The 22,378-nt window shown below is 37.8% G+C and overlaps 1 protein-coding gene across 1 annotated transcript in view; it reads right to left on the reverse strand.

Moving 5' to 3' along the window:
• Positions 1–4,416: 4,416 nt before the first annotated feature.
• The window catches only part of LOC135153301 (uncharacterized), a 55,655-nt gene continuing 37,693 nt past the window's right edge, over positions 4,417–22,378 (reverse strand). Inside the window, exon 2 of the mRNA XM_064095849.1 lies at positions 4,417–4,523. Within this exon, the coding sequence (XP_063951919.1) occupies positions 4,456–4,523 (68 nt within the window). The 3' untranslated portion in view covers positions 4,417–4,455. The remainder of the gene's footprint in view (positions 4,524–22,378) is intronic.

The raw sequence follows: 22,378 nt of genomic DNA on the forward strand, positions 1-22,378 counted from the left end.
ATTAAGAGAAAGCCCCTCACATCAATTGGTTTCTGAATTCAAAGTCACATAATGGCAAAAGAAGGACCAATGAAAATGAGATGGGATTAACAAACTTCCAAGTTTATTACACATGTCCTTCATTGGCATGTGACACAACATTTGCTCCTGCAACAATTGCTCCAGGTTTTATTTTGTCTAATACCCCTTTCACAAACCCAATTTGGTTGTAAAATCGGAGCGGGACCAGAGTTATCCGCATTATTTCGATGATGCAATTATCAGCATAATAGCAGCATCGGGACCAGATTTTGGCTTTGTGAACGCATTTCCGAAGTAATGCGGATAATTGCCATGGTGCGGTCACAAAAGGTCACCCTTTTCCAACACAACCCCATCGGAGGGGGCGCGTGCAGTTGCCATGACAATTATCCGCCTTTTTCAGGTCGGACGCTCGTAAACAAATAGTGCGGATTATTTTCGGAGTTTGTGAATGCAATTTGTATTGAATTATCCGCATTACTCTTAGGCGGATAATTGGAGGATGGGTTTGTGAAATGGGTATTAGATGTATTAGGGTTAAGGTTGTAATAAAGTTTGATGTTAGGTTGGCTAAAATGCTTTTCAGCAATGATTCTACCATGACATTCTCTATGACACCGTTCTCACTACGTTCCTAAAACTAGTTTACTGGAAACTAGTTCAGTGGAAACTAGTTTAACGCGTAGTGAGAACGGTCGAAGCGGTCTTGGAAGCGATCTTCCAAACCAGTTCGGAAAACCATCTCGCGATGTAGTTTTTAAGATTGCTTAGCCTCAGCAAACTGGTTTTAGCGCAAGTGAGGACACAACCGTTCACACATTTTGAGCGCGCTACTCCACACGACAGGTGTAGAGTAGAATGCCTACGCTGCGGTTTCAAATTTCGCGCAATGTCACCCCACTGACAGCATTTCCATAGCAACAAGATTGCTTTAAGTGAAGTCATTTTGAAAACCACTTTCGTGTGATCAGGTGGGAACGCTAGCAAAGCGATCTTCCAAACTGGTTTCCTAAACGGGTCTCCAGTATACTAGTTTTAGAAAGCGTAATGAATACGGTGTCTATGAGGGAGAGGGAGGGCTTAATCAGAAAGATGGGAACTTAAATCAGAGAAAGGATGGAAGAGTGACAGGAGGAAGAAATGGGTTTACAGGCAAGGATATCTTTTAAGAAAATAGTCTATGTAAAGGGGAGAAGGAAGAGATAAGGTTAAAATATGAAAATAATGATGATGAGGAGGAAGATGATGATGCTGGTTTTGATAATATTGAGCATTAAAACTGAAAAAATAGATTATCATCAAACCTGTATAATAAGCCAAGATGGGAAACCTAATCGATCTTATCGCACAAAGATATCCTACCTCCATGTCTCTCCGCTCATCATCAAAACTGCAACTTGCACCTGGCCCTCGCGCTCGGACCCGTTACGGTGATCAGGCCAGTCGATGTATTTAAAAATCGACTCAAACCCATCTTTTTAATCAACAAAACAAGTAAGCTGTTGCAATGACCAGTATCTGTTATCTTGCTATTGATATGTTGTTATATGATTGATATTTCAATACCTCTTAATGTTTTACACTAATAATAATGACCAGTTATCTGTTTTTATCATCCTACATGTATTTCATTCATTGATTTGTTGTTATATGATTGATATTTAATTACCTCAATGTTGTACGCTTATAATTCATACTTGGTTTCTATTTAAATTTATCATGTTGTACTTGGTTTATTCATGTTCTGTTTAAATTGTAAAGCGCTTAGAAACTCTATTGTATCAAGCGCTATATAAAAGCTCCATATTATTATTATTAAAGTAATGTAAATGTGGTATTATATGTTTAAATGCCTGAAAAGATTAAAGTAATAACTAAACTTTATCCTACTTTCAGCACCTTTTACGCACATGTTATCAGCTAAGTCAACAGTGTAAGTTGTTCTGTTTACAATAGAAAATTGAAATTTAGTACATGCATTCCCAAACAGTTAATATTTTGCCTATTGCCATTACTCTAATTGATGCAATAATAAATTGAAATTAATCTTCAATGAGCAGCTGATGGGTTCCCACGATTCCTCTAAATACTAATAAATTTCAGTGCTCCCGCCCACAGAGTTATACCAAAAGAGACTGTATGATAATGATGTCACAGATGTGCTGGTACACAATGGAATTATTGATGGTTAGACAATAACTGATGGAGACTAAGACATGTTTGACTTACAAAAGTGCTCCCTCTTTAGTTCAATGGTGATAAAATGATATTAAATTTGTTTTATCCCTAATTTCATCTCAAAATTTCAAGGATAAAAGAAAGTCCTAATTAAGGCATGAAAATATTCAATCAAGGTGAGTAAATATAAATCATACATTTTTGCAATACTCTCTGTAACGCCTTAAGTATAATCAGTTTGCTGCAAAAATTGCAACAAAAGCCAAGTGATATAAACTTTCTTCTAAGATTTACAAATTCCTCTTGTGCTTTTTTTTCTTTCTCACTTGCTTTGGGCAGGCAATTCAACCGACATCGGTTGCATAAAAGATGAGCATGTAGCCACAAATACTCTAGAGAAAAACCTCAGACTTTAAACTGTTTGTTCAGTAGCAGTAAGAGCCCTCCATGTATTGATCTGTGTGCTTATGTTTCACAACCAGGCAGGCGGAGTGTTAGAGCAAGAAAGAAAAGAGTTGAATATATCATCATCAATACAATCTTCCTCAAATACACCTTATCCAACAATAAGTCCATTAAGAATTCAAAACCACAATCTCTGACTATTATTTCATCATTTTGTTCTGCCTGAGAATATTAAATCAAATATATTACAAGAGAGAGTAAAAAAGCTTTAAAAACAGTTTTCAGATAAGATATTAATTCTAAAATAATTATGTTCTTCAAATCTTGCTATCATTTTTTCAAACATTTCTTAAATGATATTCCTGCTGGATCCGAAGAAAAATGTTCTCAAACTGCAAGGATAAGTTTCGACATTAAGCTTATTGATAGGGAAAAGCTTGCTTAGTTTATCCCCCCTGCAGGAGCAAAAAATTAAATCAAAAAGCATCTTCCAACTTCCCCCATCTCATACACCACCATCCCACCTCCCTTTATTCTTCACATACCCTGTATCTCTTACCCATTACACCTTCTTCATTGACTATCACCTCATTCCATGCACTACCAGTCTAACCCAGCCAATATTTATAAATCCTGTGTCATTAAGAAATGTGAGGTGTGTTGGAATGGGAGAATACTAGCAATAGCCTCTCAACACTCATTATACATTACCATCCCCCCTCCATCTCATATACAAACCCTCTTCCATCTCATATACACCCCCTCCCCATCTCATATACAACCCCTCCTCCATCTCATATACAACCCCTTCCCCACCTCATTGACCACCCCTCCCCCATCTCAAACCACCCCTCCTCCATCTCATATACCACCCTCCTCCATCTCATATACCACCCTCCTCCATCTCATATACCACCCTTCCCCACCTCATTATCCACCCCTCCTCTATCTCGTAAACCACCCCTCCCTCATCTCATCTACCACCCTTCCTCATCTCATATACCACCCCTCCCCATCCCATAAACAACCCCTCCCCATCCCATAAACCACCCCTCCCCATCCCATAAACCACCCCTCCCTCATATCATATACAACCCTTCCACCATCTCATATACCACCCTTCCCCACCTCATTAACCACCCCTCCCCCATTCTATAAATCATCCCTCCTCCATCTCATATACCATCCTTCCCACCTAATTAACCACCCCTCCCCCATCTCATATACCACCCTTACCCACCTCATATACCACCCCTCCCCATCCAATAAACCACCCCTCCCCCATCTCATATACCACCCTTACCCACCTCATTAACCACCCCTCCCCCATCTCATATACAACCCCTCCTCCATCTTATATACCATCCTTCCCACCTAATTAACCACCCCTCCCCATCTCATAAACCACCCCTTCCCCGTCTCATATACCACCCTACCCCATCTCATATATCACCCCTCCCCATCCTATAAACCACCCCTCCCTCATCTCATATACGACCCTTCCCCATCTCATAAAACAACCCATCTTCTACTCTCTATCAAACTCTCTTAGCACCCTCTCATCTCATTCCATGTGCACTATCATCCTTTTCTCCACCATCCTTCTCTCATCCAGATTTGGTAAGAGTTTGATGATATACATTTCAAGAGTTTGCAGCTGTCTGGCTGTACATACACTCACCAAGGTCCTTTACGTAGGTTCGAGATAACACTTATAAAGAATTCTCTCTGCATTTTCTCTCTCTCTCAATCTCCACTCACATCTTATTTTAATACTTTTCTTACCTTTTTAAATATTTTCTTTTATTTCTTACTAGTTTTATCTTACTACAATCAACTGATGCTTTCTCATTAAACTGTTAAAATGATCAAAATCTCACCATGGCATTTCCTCAAGTTCTCTTCCTTCTGAGCTCCAACTGCAATGAAACAAATTAAAGAAAAAATCTATATCAATCACCTTGTATATCCAATCTAATCATTAAGTATAATTGCTTGAGGCAGACTAAAGGGTAATAAAGGGTAAAAGGAGAGAAAGAAATAATTTAACTGGCAAAGGTTGGCTTGAATAAGATCTTTGGAAGATGTGAAACTAGTGCTCACATACCAGGGATAGTTTCACAACTGTAATAAGCTCCAGAAACTCTTGCAACTTATCTGATTGGCTAAAGCAAGTTTGTCCAGAAGATTCAATGACAACACCCTTCATGAAACATACTGCTTATTTCAACCATTTCTAACATATAAAATCTCATTAATATACCACCAATTCATGGCAAAATTGGGAAAATCAATGGATAATGATTAGGATTTGAACTATTCACTTGCAGGTTGCAGTTTGAGAAACTTAGGTCAAATGGTTTAGCAAATCAATTTCTTGGCAATGTGAATTCTCAGAACTTTTTCTCTCTCCGTTTCTCTCTACTCCCTCTCCTCTTTTCCTCATCTCACCTCCTCCTTTCTGTGTATTTGTCTGTCTGTCTTTGTCTATGTCTCTCTCTCTCTCTCTCCCCCCCCCCTATATTTCTCTTCCTCTTCTCTGAAATCTAACACACAAACTTCAGCTTTTTTTATCAACAGCTTCAAATTCACATCTTTTATCTCTAAATTGAGTTTTATTTCCTTAAATCCATCTCCTGTCTACAAATAATGTACAATAGTCAGATTTAACAAATCTTCTTCTCTCTTACTTTAATCCTTGCATATTCTGACCCTCTTTCATTCATCAGCATGCATAGAAGGTCTGAGAGCCGCTCACAAGCCCCCTTGAGTTTGCTCACCTGCACCCCTGCGAGGCTCCTACACCCGCTATCTGCAAACACCACGTCCTTCTACCGCGGGGGCTTGTGGAATGTGCAAGTAGCCCCCGTTTGCCCAGCCACGAAAGAAAGATACTAGGATCGCGCTATCCTCTTACTTTTCTCGGCATTGATTTTAGCTATCTACTCAGGCTGATGAATGTAAAGGGAAAAGGGGGAATAACAAAGTCGTTTCTCTAGTGGTATAGTTGACAATGCACACAGGTGATGAAAGCAAATGTTCCCAAACAAAGCATAAGGCTTGTGACAGAAAAGGATAACTGATGTCATTTCACCCTTTCTTTCTATTTTTTGTTTTAAATTCCTGAAAACTTTTGAAAATGTATAATTTGCTAAATTTTACCTGTCCATCATACAGCATTTTGTTACAACAGAACAATTCTGAATGCAATTTAAATGAAAAACTGTTGATCATGATTTAATTGTTCAGAATTCAAATTAATAGACATTATACCAAATATAATAAAAATAAATCTTAATTAGATCAATTTTATCAACTATAACAAATAATCCTGTCTCCTTCGTCAAACACGGTCAAGGGGCTGCTAGACTTAGGGCTCCTTGGGCAAAAATATTAACGATGAAAATTAATTTACCACCTGCAACCACCACCTCCCTCATGCCATAAGCAAATATGAGTCATCATCATGGTGCCATCTTTCTACACCAATATGGTTACAATAAATTCCTTCACCAACATCTAGTATTCTTTAAGAATTGTCCTCATAGATGTCATACAGTATGAAATTGTAGACACAATAAATCCAGTTAATATTTAAGATATTTTCTGCTGTCAAAGAATATGAATAAAACATGAAACAATTGCACACATTGAAGGTCTACAAAAAGTCCATAATTTTCTCACATTCTACTATTTTGCACTCAATATTAAACTTTTTTGTTAATATTTATGTAATAGTAATCAAATTTATTTGAGCCATAGCTATTTTTTATATTTAAATTTTAACAAGAGGACAGAAAGAGACAGAAACAGTAAGACAGATAGAAGATGTGAGAGAGAATGGAAAAGAGTGTACTGACAGATTACTTGAAGATCAATTTCCTGCAGATCATAAACATCTTTCCTCTATCAAATCATTTTTTTTTTAAATCTCAATGATAATGAGATATCAAACATTGTCAGAGGCTTACATTCCCTAGTAGGCTAGTTCGTCTTACATAAGACAGAAAACAATGATTGTCTTGCTCCTATTCTCATATATTTTCTTTGATGTACCAGAACTAAAACCTATTGATTAGCTTCCTTGTCAGAAAAATGTATATTAGGGGGCATCTTTTCATATTGCAACGGCCGATGGGCTCATATAGCCAGAGGGCCACAGGTGCGTGTTTTCACTACATCCAATCAAATCATCTCAAACAGAACTAATTAATTGCCATCTTTTTTTCAGGTCCAAAATAATGTCTTGTCATTTACATTCTTTTATTATAAATTACCAGAGCTTTCTAGATCTTTCAGAATCAGTACCCATTCAAAGAGCGTGCCTTGTCGCAGGGGATTTTTTTTTTTTTCAATGTAATCTTTATCATTCAAGTGCTTCATTGATGTATGCAGAGTAGGAAGATGCAACCTCATTTATATGGTTTCATCTAGAGGAGATATTGGTTACCTATGGCGTCATGAAGATTATAAGATTGACCATGGTATAGTTATAGGGTATCACAGTATATTTGTAGAATAAGCCTTAAAGGTCAAGTCCAACCCAGAAAAATGTTTATATGAATAGATAGAGAAAAATCATTCTAGCAGAACACTGAAAATTTCATCAAAATCGGATGTAAAATAAGAAAGTTATGGCATTTTAAAGTTTCGCTTATTTTTTCACAAAACAGTGATATGCACAACTCAGTGACATGCCAATGAGAGAGTCAATGATGTCACTCACTCACTATTTCTGTTTTTTTTTTGTTTTTTTAATTATATAATATTTCATTTTTTACAGATTTGACAATGAGGACCAACTTGACTGAACCAAATAGTATTAAACAATCCTAATTCCACATGTTCAGGAGGAATTAATCGTTGTTTCACTTGACAATGAGGAGAAAATTAGAATATTTCATATTTCATATAATAAAATACAAAAGAAATAGTGAGTGGATGACGTCGTCAGTCTCCTCATTTGCATACTGACCAGGATGTGCATATAACTGTTTTGTGAAATTAAGCGAAACTTTAAAATGTCATAACTTTCTTATTTTACACCCGATTTTGATGAAATTTTCAGAGTTATGTTAGTTGGATTTTTCTCTTTTATTCAAATCAACTTTTTGTTGGGGTGGACTTGTCCTTTAAAAGCCTTCAAATCTATAAAGATATCATGATGGTAGCACATACTCTTAGACCCCTATTACATCTGGAAATTGGTGGCCCGGGGCCGGCCCCGAGTCCAGTTGCAACCCTGACAAGAATTAAGTGGAATAGCTACGCAAACGGACCTGGTCTGTAAATGTGCCCGATTACATCACAGCATTTTTCTTCCCCTCTCACAAACAGGTCAGGCTACAGAAAATTAAAGAGTTTTTGTTATATAACATGTTTTTATTAGGTTACTGTCTTCTCTCAAATAAAATATGCAATGACAATATAAGCAAATTATACAATCATTATTCAATCACTCATCTAGCTTTTTGGATGTACAAGAAGGTTGGTGATTATTGTATAGAAGTAAATTTTATGCTTTTTTTTAAACCCAAGTACAAACCATAAACAGAACACAGTGCGCTTAGAAACACCAGTAGTTAGCGCCTTATAAATGTTATGTATTATTATTATTATTAATCTTTTCTTATGCACTATACTTTGTATTCCAGTCCCTTACTTCTCTACTTCTTCTTCCTCTTCTTCTTTTACTTCTCCTTCCTCTTCTTATCCTTTTTCTTCTTCTCCACTTTCATCTTCTTCTTCCTCTTTGTCTTCTCCTTTCCATCCTTTTTTCCTCTTCATTTTTCTTCTTCTCCTTCTGCCTCTTCTTTATCTGCTTTTCTTTTTCTTCCTCTTCTTCTTCCCCCTTCCGTCTTCTTCTACTTTCTTCCGTCTTCTTCTACTTTCTTCCTCCTCTTCTTCTTTTTCTCCTTCTTCCTCTCCTTTCTCTTCTCCTTCTTCCTCTTCTCCTTTTTTCTTCTCCTACTGCTTCTTCTTTCTCTTCCTCTTTTTTTTCTTCTCGCTAGTCACACTTTTCCTTCCTCCTTCTTTTGGAATTTGTGTGTTATGACGTAATTTGCAACAGCTGCCGAACCTGGCCAACGGACCAAGAGGGGTTCGAGGTAGGTTTCCGTTTACATCTACCAATCGTTGGACCGGAGCCGGCCTGGGGCCTGCCCGAGACTACCTCTCGAGGTGGTCTCGGGTAGGTTCACTAAAAGGTGGCCTGAGGTTGGTTTGGGATGTTTACATCTAATTTCTTTCCAACCCGAGGCAGGCCCCAATTTTCTAGATGTAACAGGGGTCTTAGACCTCCAATTTTGACATGGAATTAGCCCACTTTCCAATAATGTTGTGAGAATAGATAGTGGACTAAGCTTAAAGGAAAATGAAAGGATAGAATTATTATCTGGTCATAAGCCGATTACATTTCACTAGTTAAATTAAAATAAAAATGAGGCAGAACGGTTTCCTATTTCTCATGATATGCCAAGTCAAAGTTATCAATATTTTGATATTAAAAAAAACCAGTGGAGGTTGCCACTTTGCTCATACTCCCTATATCTCCATGGGGGGTTGTGACGTCCGACCCGTACCTAGGCGTGCGCCTGTGATTGCTAGCGTAAAATACATGGGCCAAAGCTGATCAGGATGGTATACTGCCAGGCGTATGGCTGCCGAAATCAGTCAAAAAAGGGCACAAAATGCAGCTAGCTTTTACCGAATTCATGATCCGCAGAAGAGGCAAGAAATCTCTCTAAAAAAATGGGTGGCTGCTGCTGACCGTGCGCCGACGTGCCTCTGCTCGTTGAGCAATTTCTTTGGCCAAGTATTGGAGGGTACTCAAAGTCGTAGGCTCTGACTCGGGCCGTCCATTTCAATACAAACGTCCGCAATAAGTTTTGTTTTATTAAAAATCAACAGTAACAAATAATAAACAACATTAGATATATAGAAATATAGCGCAATTAACAATTTCACGGTATGCAATCAGGATAAATAACCAAACTTCCAATATAACACGATCACTCTGTTCAGAATACCGTATATGTCCATCCGTACAGTACAAATTAAGCTTTGTCAAATTTGCCAATTTGGATATCGTAAATGAATGTGTAAAAATTTCATAAAAACTCATCAATTTGTGTTTTTAAACCATAAAATAATTTAAATAGCATTTAAATAATAATTGTAAGTGTTTTATGTGTATATTTGATTTGTTTCTGGTAAAAAAAGTATCTATATTATGCAAACTTGGGGACGGTTTCAGCCCGTATAGCTAGCTAGCTATGCACAAGGGAAGTACCAGTACTATAATACCGAGAGCTAGAGCAGTTGTTCGTCGCTGACATCACAATTTTGAACGAACCCCGCAACAATGGCAATCTCCATTCAGAGACTTCAAACCTAAAGAAGCCCAACTTTGAAGAGGTGGTACTCGATACTGGGAAATCAGATTGGGGTATAAGTGGATTCATTTTGATTGTCATGTACTTATCAATGATATTATGTGGTATTAAATTTTGGGTTTCATTTTCCTTAAACCCCGGACTACATGTATAGGTGGTACTATCTTACCACTAGTCCATCCTAGAGTACAGGGAAAAGGAAACTATTGCCTTTGAAAAATGACCTTATAGACCTAGAGCAAAAACATGTCTAATAAATGGAGCCTTATACCCCTTTCATAAACCCAATAAAACCTATCCTCCAATTAGCCGCCTAAGAGTAATGCGGATAATTCAATAAAAATTGCGTTCACAAACTCCGAAAATTATCCGCATTATTTTTACGAGCGCCCGTCCTGAAAAAGGCGGATAATCGTCATGACAACTGGACACGCCCCCTCCGATGCGGTTGTGTTGGAAAAGGGTGACCTTGTGACCGCACCATGGCAATTATCCGCATTATTTGGAAATACGTTCATAAACTCAAAATCTTGTCCCGATGCCGCTATTATGCGGATAATAGCAGCATCAGAATAATGCGGATAACTCTTGTCCTCCTCTGATTTTACGACCAAATTATGCTGCTATTAGCCGCATAATTGGATTTTATTGGGTTTGTGAAAGGGGTATTACATGAGTTTAGGCAAACCTCTTCATGGATTAATTTTTCATATCTAATTCCAATAAGCTAAACCATGCAATTTTTTTTATGAAACATTAAGATTGAATAAATATCATAAAATCCGACAAAGGGCATGCTGTGTTAAACATTGTCCTGGTGTAAATGGGATTGTCCTGTGCTCTCTTTCGTTAGCAAGGATACTACTACCTAAGCCTGGTAACACAGCTGAGGTTATTCTCATGGGAAACACACTCGTGGGAGCACCACCTGCTGTCACAATGTATAATATTCAACTTGTTTTAAGCAATAACACCCATCAATTTTAGATGGGCTCTGGAAAATATTAATTGCCTGCAACAAGAGCGACTGGACTGGGTTAATAAAAGAGGCAGAGTTGGAAATATGCTGGAGGTAAAAGAATTTTCACAAACATGCATGCTTAGGTTGAACCATGGAGTGACTTTGACCTTGAAAAGGTGCGAGGGTAAAAGTCAGCTCATCTACAGATGAAAAAAGTAGTTATCTTTAAATGAAAAAGAGTAATCAATAAGATATCATATTTGACAAAGCTTTTTCAGACTTCCTTAATACATCCTTTAGTCTTGAGAAGCAGCCATCTAGTTTTCAAACGTGATGGGTTTATCATTTGCTATCACATACATAGCAAAACATGACATAGGATTTCATAACTTAGTCAATAAGCTAAGAAAAGTTATTTTTCATTCAGATTTACATTACGAAAAGTAATCAATTCATGACTCAAAGAGGGGAAATGCCACTTGGTCCCCATCTACTTTGTCTAATCCTGTGTATACAACTAATTCATCACTAAACATTTGGTCTAATATCTAAATAACCCATTTCCCTTGTTACCTGATTTACCCTGAAGTCGAATCAAATATCATGACATCCACATGCATACAGGTGCTATGTTCGAAATTAGTCCTTAAAATGATTTTAGGTATATTGTCAGAGTATTACAATGTAATCAATAACCTCTGCAATCTTTGACCTTTGAACTGGATATGAAAAGTAGAAACGAATCAGATCATTGTTACTCCTATATGAATATTTGGATCAAGATTGAAATTGTCAACCAAACAGTGCTTTAGTAGTCACAAGAACAAAAGGACGAACGATTCCATGCTGGGCGGAGGTATGAAGAAAGATGATATTGATGGCAAACAAAAAATTCAGAGAAAAGTTGAACCCAAATTTAGCAAAGGCTTTCATATCCTCCAAACCTGGTCTTCCAGGGTGGAATGCACTGGTCTCTATGAATTCATCTGAATTCATCCGAGCCGTCGTATCAGTCAATTTTGGTCAAAAAACTTGATTTTGAGATTTTTGCAGAACAAGTCCTATTCTATTCATAACTAAATTTCTAGGCAGCAATTTATTTCAGTTTTTGAGATATGTGGGGATTTTCACAGCAATGCCATGCAAATTGTTGATAAAATGCGCAAATCCCATAGGAAACTTGTACTGCAGCAAAGCAACAGCTGCACGCACATAATATGCAAACCGTCATATCGGATTGACATTGCATGTGAAAAAGCGATACAAAAACGTTTTGACCGATCGCGCGCATTGAAATCGCGGTCAGGGTTGTTGCATCCCCCATGGCGTTTTTGTAAAGGGAAAATCTAAACCGCTCAAACCAAAATTACAAGCATGTAGCTGTTTTGCGATAATTTCTCTGATCCTTGGTTTTGTGTAAAAATAAAAATACCAATGTCATTGTCTTGGTCTTTCCAACCATGTATTTTTCTAGCAATGAATATGTTGTAAAGCTGGGGAACTAAGTGTGAAAATTACAGTAAACTTCGTCAGGTCAATTTCCTCTGAAATGGGTTTGCACCATCGTATGTGTGATACGACAGTTCGGATGACCACTGACGAATTAAGGTCAAGAATATGCTTTTCACTTTTAGCTCAAAGGCTATCCAATAGTGTGAACTTGGCCTATATCCAGTTGCCTATATCTATAATGGCAAGTATTCTAGCAGATTGGGTTCTCAATTATAACCCATATGGAAAAGATAAGAAGCATGGAGAAGAAAATTTAATAGCAAAGGAAAGATTAAAACTCATAAACAACTCCAGGAAGACTAGAATAGAATAGGTAATGTGACTATTCTGCTGGTCCTGCGAATTCAAGTATGCATTTAGCAACAGTAAGCTGTATAGAGGTAAAAAACATCCTATTCCCAGAATAAAGGATAAAAACAAATCGAGAGGAAAGAGATAAAATGGTTTGTGACAGAAAGCACAGGAAATCAATGAGCTATAGTGAAGGGTTGGGACTTTAATGATCAAACCATCTGCAGTCGGAGTCTGACAAACGCATCAGCCACTATCAGAAGCGGAAATTTCGTGCTGGATTCGCAGCGCACGGTGGTTGCACTTTGTCGAGATGGGGTTTCATCACGCTCAGTCCTTGACTGATTGCAAAAGTAATTCCAGCTTAATTAACATGAATATGAGTTAAACAGGTGTTGTCGTGCTCATAACTCCACTTCTCACACGTTATCGACGATTATTTTCCAATGGAGAGACAGACAATTTTTGCGTGTGTGTGTGTGGAAGTTATGGCTTTTGCAGACCGTCACAATCCACAGGAGGGGCACAATTTTGAATACTTAGCGACAGAATGGCTGTGCTCTATTGGGTTCGGCATTCTCAAGGACAACCTTTTCACATGTGGGAAACAACTCTAGTTATCTCGTGAATTATCAAGAACATTTACAAAAGGTTAGAGAAACCATTACTCTAAATGGTAAAATAATTTATATTACACATTTGACAAAGTTCTCAGGCATACTTTATAACATGTTATTAATTACAAATTTTGTACATTTCATTTTAAACTTACAATGAACAGATGTGGATTGTGATTGTTTAGTGATTTCTTTTGGAAGACATTTTACAAAACACAGGCCATATGAATTTGAAACACATGCAAATTAATGTGAATAAAGCATAAAATCTTTGCATGAAAGTATTTGGACTAAATACTACAAATATCTTCATAAAACACAGTAAATCAGTTTGCTGGGAATGACATTGAATTTCCATTGAGTTCTTTAAAAATAATATGCTGCCTGAAAAGACAATCAGGTAGCTTCTATGATCAATAGTTGAAGGTCAAGTCCACCCAGAAAAAAACTTTATTTAACCCTGTAGAGAAAAATCAAACAAGCATAATGCTAAAAATGTCATCAAAATCGGATGTAAGTTAGTTATGGCATTTTAAAGTTACCCTTATTTTTCACATAACAGTAATTAATATACATTACTCAGTGATACGCAAATGAGGGTCTATATCACTTACTCACTATTTCTCTCACTATTTCACTCATTATTTCTATTTCTCTTTTCCAAAGAGTTAGAACAATGCAGGGGCAGATCCAGGATTTTCCCAAAGGGGGAGGGCACAAGAGGAAAAATTGACAAGCGAAAGAAAAAAAAGGGTTTCACTTTCAAAGGGGGGGAAGCACACTCCTGTTTTAATGGCATTTAAAAAAAATTTAATTGTGCTTCTCAAAGGAGGGGGGGGGGGCATGGGCCGGCTTTGCCCCCCCCCCCCCCCCTGGATCTGCCAGTGGAACAATGGTCATTCTATGTCAGGGAGGAATAAAACTTTTTTCACACGACAATGAGAAAATTTAAATATTTCATATAATTCTTAAAATATTTCATATAACAAAATACAAAAGAAATATTGAGTGAGTGATGTCATCAGTCCTCTCATTTGCATGCTAACCATGTTTTGTGAAATTAAGTGAAACTTAAAAATGTCATAACTTTCTTATTTGACATCTGATTATGATAAAATTTTCAGTGTATAGTTTGTTTGACTTCTCTTTTAAAAGTCAAGTCCACCCCAGAAAAATTCTGATTTGAATAAGAGAAAAATCAAACTTGCATAACACTGAAAATTTCATCAAAATAGGATGTAAAATAAAAGTTATGACATTTTAAAGTTTCGCTTATTTTTCACAAAGCAGTTATATGCACAACTCAGTGACATGCAAATGAGATAGTTGATGACATCCCTCACCATTTCTTTTGTTTTTTAATGTTTCAATGAGATTATTTCATTTATTTACAGATTTGACAATTAAAAGGACCAATTTTACTGAACCATATAGCATCAAAACAATGCTAATCCCACATGTTCAGGGAGGAATTAATCTTTGCTTCACTTGACAATGAGGAGAAAATTAAAATGTTTCATATTTTATATAATAAAATACAATAGAAATAGTGAGTTGATGGCGTCATCAATCTCCTCACTTGCATATTGACCAGAATGTGCATATAACTGTTTTGTTAAATTTCTTATTTTACTTCAGATTTTGATGACATTTTCAGAGTTACGATTGTTGGATTTTTCTCTTTTTATTCAAATCAACTTTTTGTTGGGGTGGACTTGTCCTTTAACAAAATTTCTGGAATATTTCTCAATCAATACAACATAGGTAGTACATAAAAAGTATGTTAACAAGCTTATCATAAATAGTAGTGATAATTTTTACCTGATTGCTAAGAAAGCAAGCAACCAGAGGACCAGCGGCTTAAGGTCCTCTCTGAGGGACCTGGTAATAAGGATTTAAATGCCTTACAAAAGGTCACAAGCGCACCAATCGGAAAATCAAACCCGAGTCACCAGAATACAAAACGCCCGCTCTACCAACTGAGCTATCGCACCTCCAACGATATGTTACATTTTTTTACACTCTAAGATCCCACTCTCAGTATATTTCCTATTGACTACACCAAAGTCTAGGCGAAGTGCCTACGTGTATGCAAAATAATTTGAAAACTTTGTTAGATATTAACTACACCTTTAAAACTCTGAATACATCATATAGTATGTGTACTGTGGAAGAGCAGTAGTGTAGTGGTTCTGACTCTCGCCTTGTAAACAGAGGGTCGTGTGTTCGAATCCCAACGCGGTCTAGCGTCCTTTGGCAAGGCATTAATCCACATTTTGCCACTCTCGACCCAGGTGCTAAATGGGTATCCGGTAGGATGTGAAAGATATTGCATGTTTGAATTTGCCAGCGCCATAATGAGGCTACGATGAATGCAAGGAATGCTCCCCAGGGAGTGGAAAATGTGCACTTTTCGTGCAGGATTCAAATGAATCCAATGACTGGGGTAATAATATGCTGTAAAGCGTTTTGAGGGAAAAGCGCTATATACAAATTTGCAATTATTATTATTATTATTATCATTACTGTAATCTGGGCATGCATTATTTTTTATTGATTTGAAGGGAGCAAGACACGATTTGTCCCATTTCATTTTTGCCTTAAGGAGCAACGTCAATTTCGACTTAAATTTCATTTTACTCGACATAAATGGATATTATTTGTACTGTGACATCTAAAGGTTTTTCACATTTTATGCTGCTATGTCAGGAATGAGTTCTGATAATTTCTGTGCAGTATTCTTAACCTACATACATGATTATTTCCTACTAGAAAAATTCAATTCACAAAAAAGATAAAATAATTGAAGTGATTGAGGTTAATTGCATATTATTAAGATGCTTATTTGATGTTGAATTTTCTAAATAAAAACACAAGACATTTCCAACATTCATGATGGTTTTTCCGACAACTTTGAATATTGTTGCATGTTTGGTAATTATGACATTTATTGAGAAGGAATGTACACAATCAATATCTGATGTATTTATAAGATTTAGCAGACCAGTATTTTGAAACTTATTTGATGCTTATGATATGAATTTCTGCTTATTTAAACATGGGCATTTGCTGATATAAAAAAATGGCAAAACTACATCGTTTGATTGGATCAATATATTAGAAGTGTGGTTCCATTTTCATTGTTAATTTCTGGGTTCTTAGTATCGAGAATGTAACTCCAAAGAGGAAACGGAAGAGCCTTATCTACGAACAGAGGGTGCTTGCAAGAACTACGGACGGGCAGAAGTCTTAGGAATCGTCCTCCATCGCGACATCATCACTAACTGGATTCTCCGAGTTATACTCATCGTTTTCTTGAATGGGCCCCAACAAATTGAAAGACTTTATTCTTTTGAATGAATTTACAATATTTTATTTATGCAATACTATTCATATTATTAACAGATGTGAACTGTGTTGAATCTAAATATTATTAAAGATTTGTAATCAATCAATTTGTAATTCCAATCCATTTTTACTTAGTAAGTAATTTGTTGTGTGAACAGTACTCAGGCAAATTCTCTTTTCTCTAGTGTGTTATATCCTTTACTCTTGTACTGGGCTTGTAACACCCTTAAACCGGTTTAGGGAACCAGTGTAAAAGATCGCTTTGTCAGCATCCTCATCACCATCTCTTTCTTGAAGTGGTTTTAAGAATCACTTCATGTAAAGTGATCTTGTTGCTACGGAAATGATCTCAGTGGGGTCACATGTTTTACACAAAATTCAAAACTACATACTCAACATGGGTGAAGATCACTTCCCAAAGAATGGTTGTGTCCTCACCAACTGGCTACTCTTAAACCAGTTTAACAAGGCAAAGCTATCTTGAAAACCACATCACGAGGTGGTTTTCCAAACTGGTTTTCAAGACCACTTTGAGTGTTCCCATTACATGTTTAACTAGTTTCTACTAAAATGGTTTCCACTTAATTAGTTTTAGGATTTAAATGAGAATAGCATCCATATCCAAATCGAAGTTTAACACGCCCTCTACAATGAGACTGAAATCAATCAGACAACAGATTACGAGAATAGCTCTATGAACTTGAAAGTAAGCAAAAATAACTGCTTTGAATCCAACTTCCCTTGCACCTGGCCCTTACTCGTCATTACTACACCAAACAACCCCTCAGTTATGGATTTAGGGAGATCCCCTGACAAATTGATCATCCCCACCCACTATCTATCTTACAATTAACACTCATCTATTGAGTCATGGGACTAACAATCACATGCAGCACTATCAGACCAAGCAGCATATGCTGTGATTATCACAAATTTTTAAATTGTTTTGAGAGGGATTTTTAGTCACCATCAGCCGTAATCCAAGGAACTTTTCAATTTTAGACTTTCTAAAGATCTTCACCGGGGGAAAACATTTAAAAATGATCTCTTTTTCAAGAGTAACGTAATAAGGGTGTCATAAACACTAAAATAATGAAAATATTTTCATATATTTTTATATATTTTGCTAAGGAAAACTACATGTTTACAGTCCAATTTGCGAGGGTATAAAAAGACTAAAATAAGGATGTACTTTTGGCCCCAACTCTACGTGTTTATGGTCCGATTTGAGCAAGATGTGTGGGGTGGTACTAAACCCAATGAAAGTAAAGGTATAACAGCCGACGTCTGTGACAGAACAATTAAGATATCATTGTACTTGTTCAGGGGGTCAATTCAGGGAATACTGGTACCGTTTTGTTTCCAATACTTGTTAAGGGTAGGGTTTCACACGCCAATACTTGTTAAGGGGTACATTTTCAGAACATGGAAAATACTTGTTTAGGGTGCTTTTCGAAACCCCACGGTACCTACTCATCAATGGAAGTGTCCCCCCCCCCCCCCCCCGGAGATCTACTCAGCGAGTTTGGAGGGAATGTTCAATTTGATTGCATGTGGGTAGAGTGAGTAACTACTAGGTATCTCAGATCATACAGGTATTAAGAAGGTGGATGCACAAAGAAGAAATCCGTTATAAAAAGACCCTCTGTACATTACACCACACAATACTATATGCCCGGAATGTCAAGTTTCTTGGTTTTGTGGTGCAGCAGCTGAAGGGGCAATACCAGGATACAATGTGTGAAACTGCATGCTCAAAAGAAAAGCACAATTATCACTCAGCACTACGTGAGTCATTAAAATCTTAACTGATTTTCTTATTGATAAACTGAATACATACTTGATATGCTATTGTATTGCCTTCCAAAAAATTAGTATACAGAATTTTTGCGCATTAGTGCCATCTCCCATCAACCCATGAACATGCAATTCCTTTTAACCCCAAGCGATCAATCACATCACGCCCAATTCCTCATAGTGAGCTGCCATGGAGCTGAGACATGTTGCAAGGCGAGGGGATGGCGGGGACTCAAGGTGTATCCAGTTAATTCGTAAATAAGAAAATGAGGGAAGATTTTTATGATTATGTCAATAACTATGACACATCTACTTGATATTCTATATATCAGCACGGATTCATCTGAGGGAGGCATGTCCAACAGCCAAAATAAAAGGGAAGTGAGCTAACGGAGCTAGAGAGATGTTGATGAGGAGGCCGCTGCCTTCTGGGCTGAGGAGGCAAATTTTTCCTCGCCCAACGGGATGTCCTTACAATAAAAGAACGTAAAGCAGTAAAAGTTGTCAAGAAATATACTTTGAAAGTGTCCAAGACATGCCAATAATTTAAGTATCATGGGCCTTAGGCCTCGCATCTGAAAGCAACGCGTGTGTACCAGCCGCTTGGATCACTTCAAAGATCCAGCATGAGAAAGAATTGCAAGAAGGGTACACACGTTACCATAAGACTTCTTCTGACTAACGAATGCTCTTGGTTCTGTCAAGGTACAGCTTTAGCGCCCGGATTGGACATCAAGCTTCATCATCGCAACAGAGGAAAAGTTTGAACAAGGACTAGCTAAAAGATGGCATTAAGATCAAGAAAAAGCAATTTGTGCAAATTAGTTGAATGTTCAACTTCTCAACACTGGCGGTGAACGAAATCACAGAACCAGAGCAAAACAGAGTGAGGAAAAAGAAGCCCCCATGAGTCAATACTAAGGACACAGGTGGGTGATTTGACTGGAATGGAAGCACTAAAGGAGTCAACGAACTACCTCTCCCAAACAAGGAGATGGTCAACAACAGGAACAGCGAGCAAAAAAACTCACCCCAGGCACTTGGGGCATAGGGGCCCACTGCAAAGGATCACTTCCCGGATGCAGCTGTAAGGGAAAGCCGAAAGGAACATTTTTGATCAACTTGCAACAGCAAGGTATGCGAGTGGCCCGCCATCCGATAGAATGGGCAACAAGCCTTTGAAAGAGACAAACCCTATCAGGCCCTCATGCTGCATTGTCATTGTCATGCCAGATGGGCAGGCAGAGGCAGAAAACAATTAAACGCTGCCGACCCGAGTTGGGCGAGCATGTTCGGGATGTCTAACTCCCCAGTCAAGCGAATATCGCTGGGAGAGCTTACGACTCCTCATAGTTCGCAAAAAAAGTTCCCAACTCCATAGCAAAGAGGGGAAGTACAACCGGTTGAAAGAGAAAGGGTTGGCCCCGATTTGGCCCGAGGGTCCAGACGTGGACTGCGACTTCATAGAGATGTAGCAAGGCCCCAAACCAGATGGGCGAGGGGACAATAAGCAGGTCCTGGTCTCAACAGTTGAAAAAACCCAGAGAAGACGAAGGCAGTGCAATGCCAAAAATAATACAAGCTTCTCAGAAGGAGAGCCCACTAGAAGATGTAAGACTGTCCTTACTACAGAGGCTTACAGCCTTACTTTTTTTCTTCTTGGGTCCATCAGGAGGGGCAGAAAGAACAAGAGACTGGGTGGTTTGTGGCTTCTTGTGAAGCAGGGGGAAAGAAAACGCGGGGGGACAAAAATTCTTTGTGCTAATTATTCGGAGCGCAAGTTATTAGACAATAACTAGCATATAAAGTAGATGTACATGTATCCGAGTTATTGACATACGTTATACTATGCAATGGTCAGTTAGCTATAAAGTCTGGGAAACACCAACAAAAAACTTATTTTTAACGAATAATTTACTTTCTTTAACCAACCTGGCCCTTTTTGTCCTCTCTCCTATATAATACCTCCACGCTCTGATCAATTGCTGTTGTAATTAATGCACTGTCTTGAAAACATCAGCAATATAAATTACTTATGATCCAACATGTTAAGCCCTAATTCAGCTTGTCTGAACATAATGCATGCACATTTTTACTTCCTTAGCAAGTCTTTTTGCCAATCGCAGAGTGAGGCACCTACAACACTTAACAACAAGGTATGGGGGGGGGGGGAGTGCATGAATGGTGATAACCTGTCTGGGGGTATGTAAAAAAAATATATTAAAGTACCCCCTATCTTATTTTGGGGGTAAATCCTGAACCTGCCCAGTGGTACAATCCTTTCATATCCTAGCAACCTATGTCCAGTGATATTGTAACAGTTTTGAATGTGTTTTAAGAATATATCATGACTTACTACGGTTCATGTAGAATACAAGTGACTCAATGTCTCAGTATGAATTAACAACCATTTCCTCCTCACCTGGTTTGGTTTGTTGGGTGTGGCAGAAATGGGACAGTAACAGGCACCTGTTACCTCCAAGGGGGTGGCAACTTGCCCCTAATCTTTTGACGTGAATAACTAGAGGGCAAATAATACCTGATTCTTTTTTTTGTTGCAGACTTCAGTTTGGGATTCACAAGAGACAATAGCCCTCACACCAGTAAGCCTTGGGAGGGGGGGGGTGATACTTTTAATAGGTAATGAGGGGATGGGGGAAAATGATGTGGTATTTCGAGTGTAATGGAGTTGAAAGGAGTTGGGGCAAAACCCAAAACATAGCATGAATTAAGGAGAACTGCATATAAATATCCATATTCTGACCTGCAGCTTAGATAATGAACTTTGAGAAGAATGCTCAGCTCAGGCTTATCTCTACCACAATTCATTTATGAAAATCCTCAAATTTCCTGATACAAAGGAAATGCAAATTAAGTATGCTGATCAACCATTGGCTATTTTGGCTATTGGTTAATACCACCCCTCTATATATTTATAATTTATTTTTGAAAGACCATTATTTCTAAATAATACAGATTAATCCCATTCCTTCTAGTCTTCTAGGTTGATGTGTTTGGGTTTTTTGTTTTTGTTTATTTTTTTCAAAGTGAATGAGATATTGCACATGTTAAAAAAACTTGGTTTAAGCCGAGAAGGTATTTTATCATACCTCCTTATACCCCTTTCATACTGCGCTTTTCCCCTGAGAACTTTGCAGGCGAAGTTCGCCAGCGAAGGGGAAAGTGTCCAGTATGAAAGGTACACAGGAGAACTTCCCCGGGAGAGGTGGAGAACTTCGGCGGTGAAACTGTTTCCCCGGCGAAGTTCGCCGGTGAAAACGGCCAGTATGAAAGCTAACCAGAGAAGTTCTCCTCTTTAATGACGTCAGAGGTTAATTTTGTTCTCCCCGAAATCCCATGAACTGAGGTTCCGCGCGCTAGCTAGCTATTATTTCCTTGGCTAAATGTGAAAGGCCACGCTTTGTGAGAGATTAGGTCATTCCACACTGACAGAGTTAAATACCCTCGAACATACAATTTGCTTTTTTCACTAATGATATTCATTATAAAAGCGTTATGTTACATGCTGAAAATGCTCTTAAAATTTCAAAATACTTGGATTTTTTTTTGCTTATAATATTTCTTAAGTATGTTGTAATTTAGATTTTTTTTTACACCTTTTTGTAATCGGTAAGGAGCAATGTTTACAATTTTCTTTTTGTTCGTTCGTTCTAATTCTGCATGCATGGCGAGTGAGCTGATCAGCTGAGAAGTGTTTACCAGCCGTCATCTCCAAAACTTCACTGATTAAATTAATTAGGTACCTGCAATTAATAAGGAAAGAGTATGATTAAAATTCAAATTAAAAAATGCGCGCTTTCATTGACACCGGGTCTGCACTTACTTCCGCCCGA

The sequence above is a fragment of the Lytechinus pictus genome, chromosome 2 (genome assembly GCF_037042905.1).
Source record: "Lytechinus pictus isolate F3 Inbred chromosome 2, Lp3.0, whole genome shotgun sequence".
In the NCBI taxonomy this organism is placed as follows: domain Eukaryota; kingdom Metazoa; phylum Echinodermata; class Echinoidea; order Temnopleuroida; family Toxopneustidae; genus Lytechinus; species Lytechinus pictus.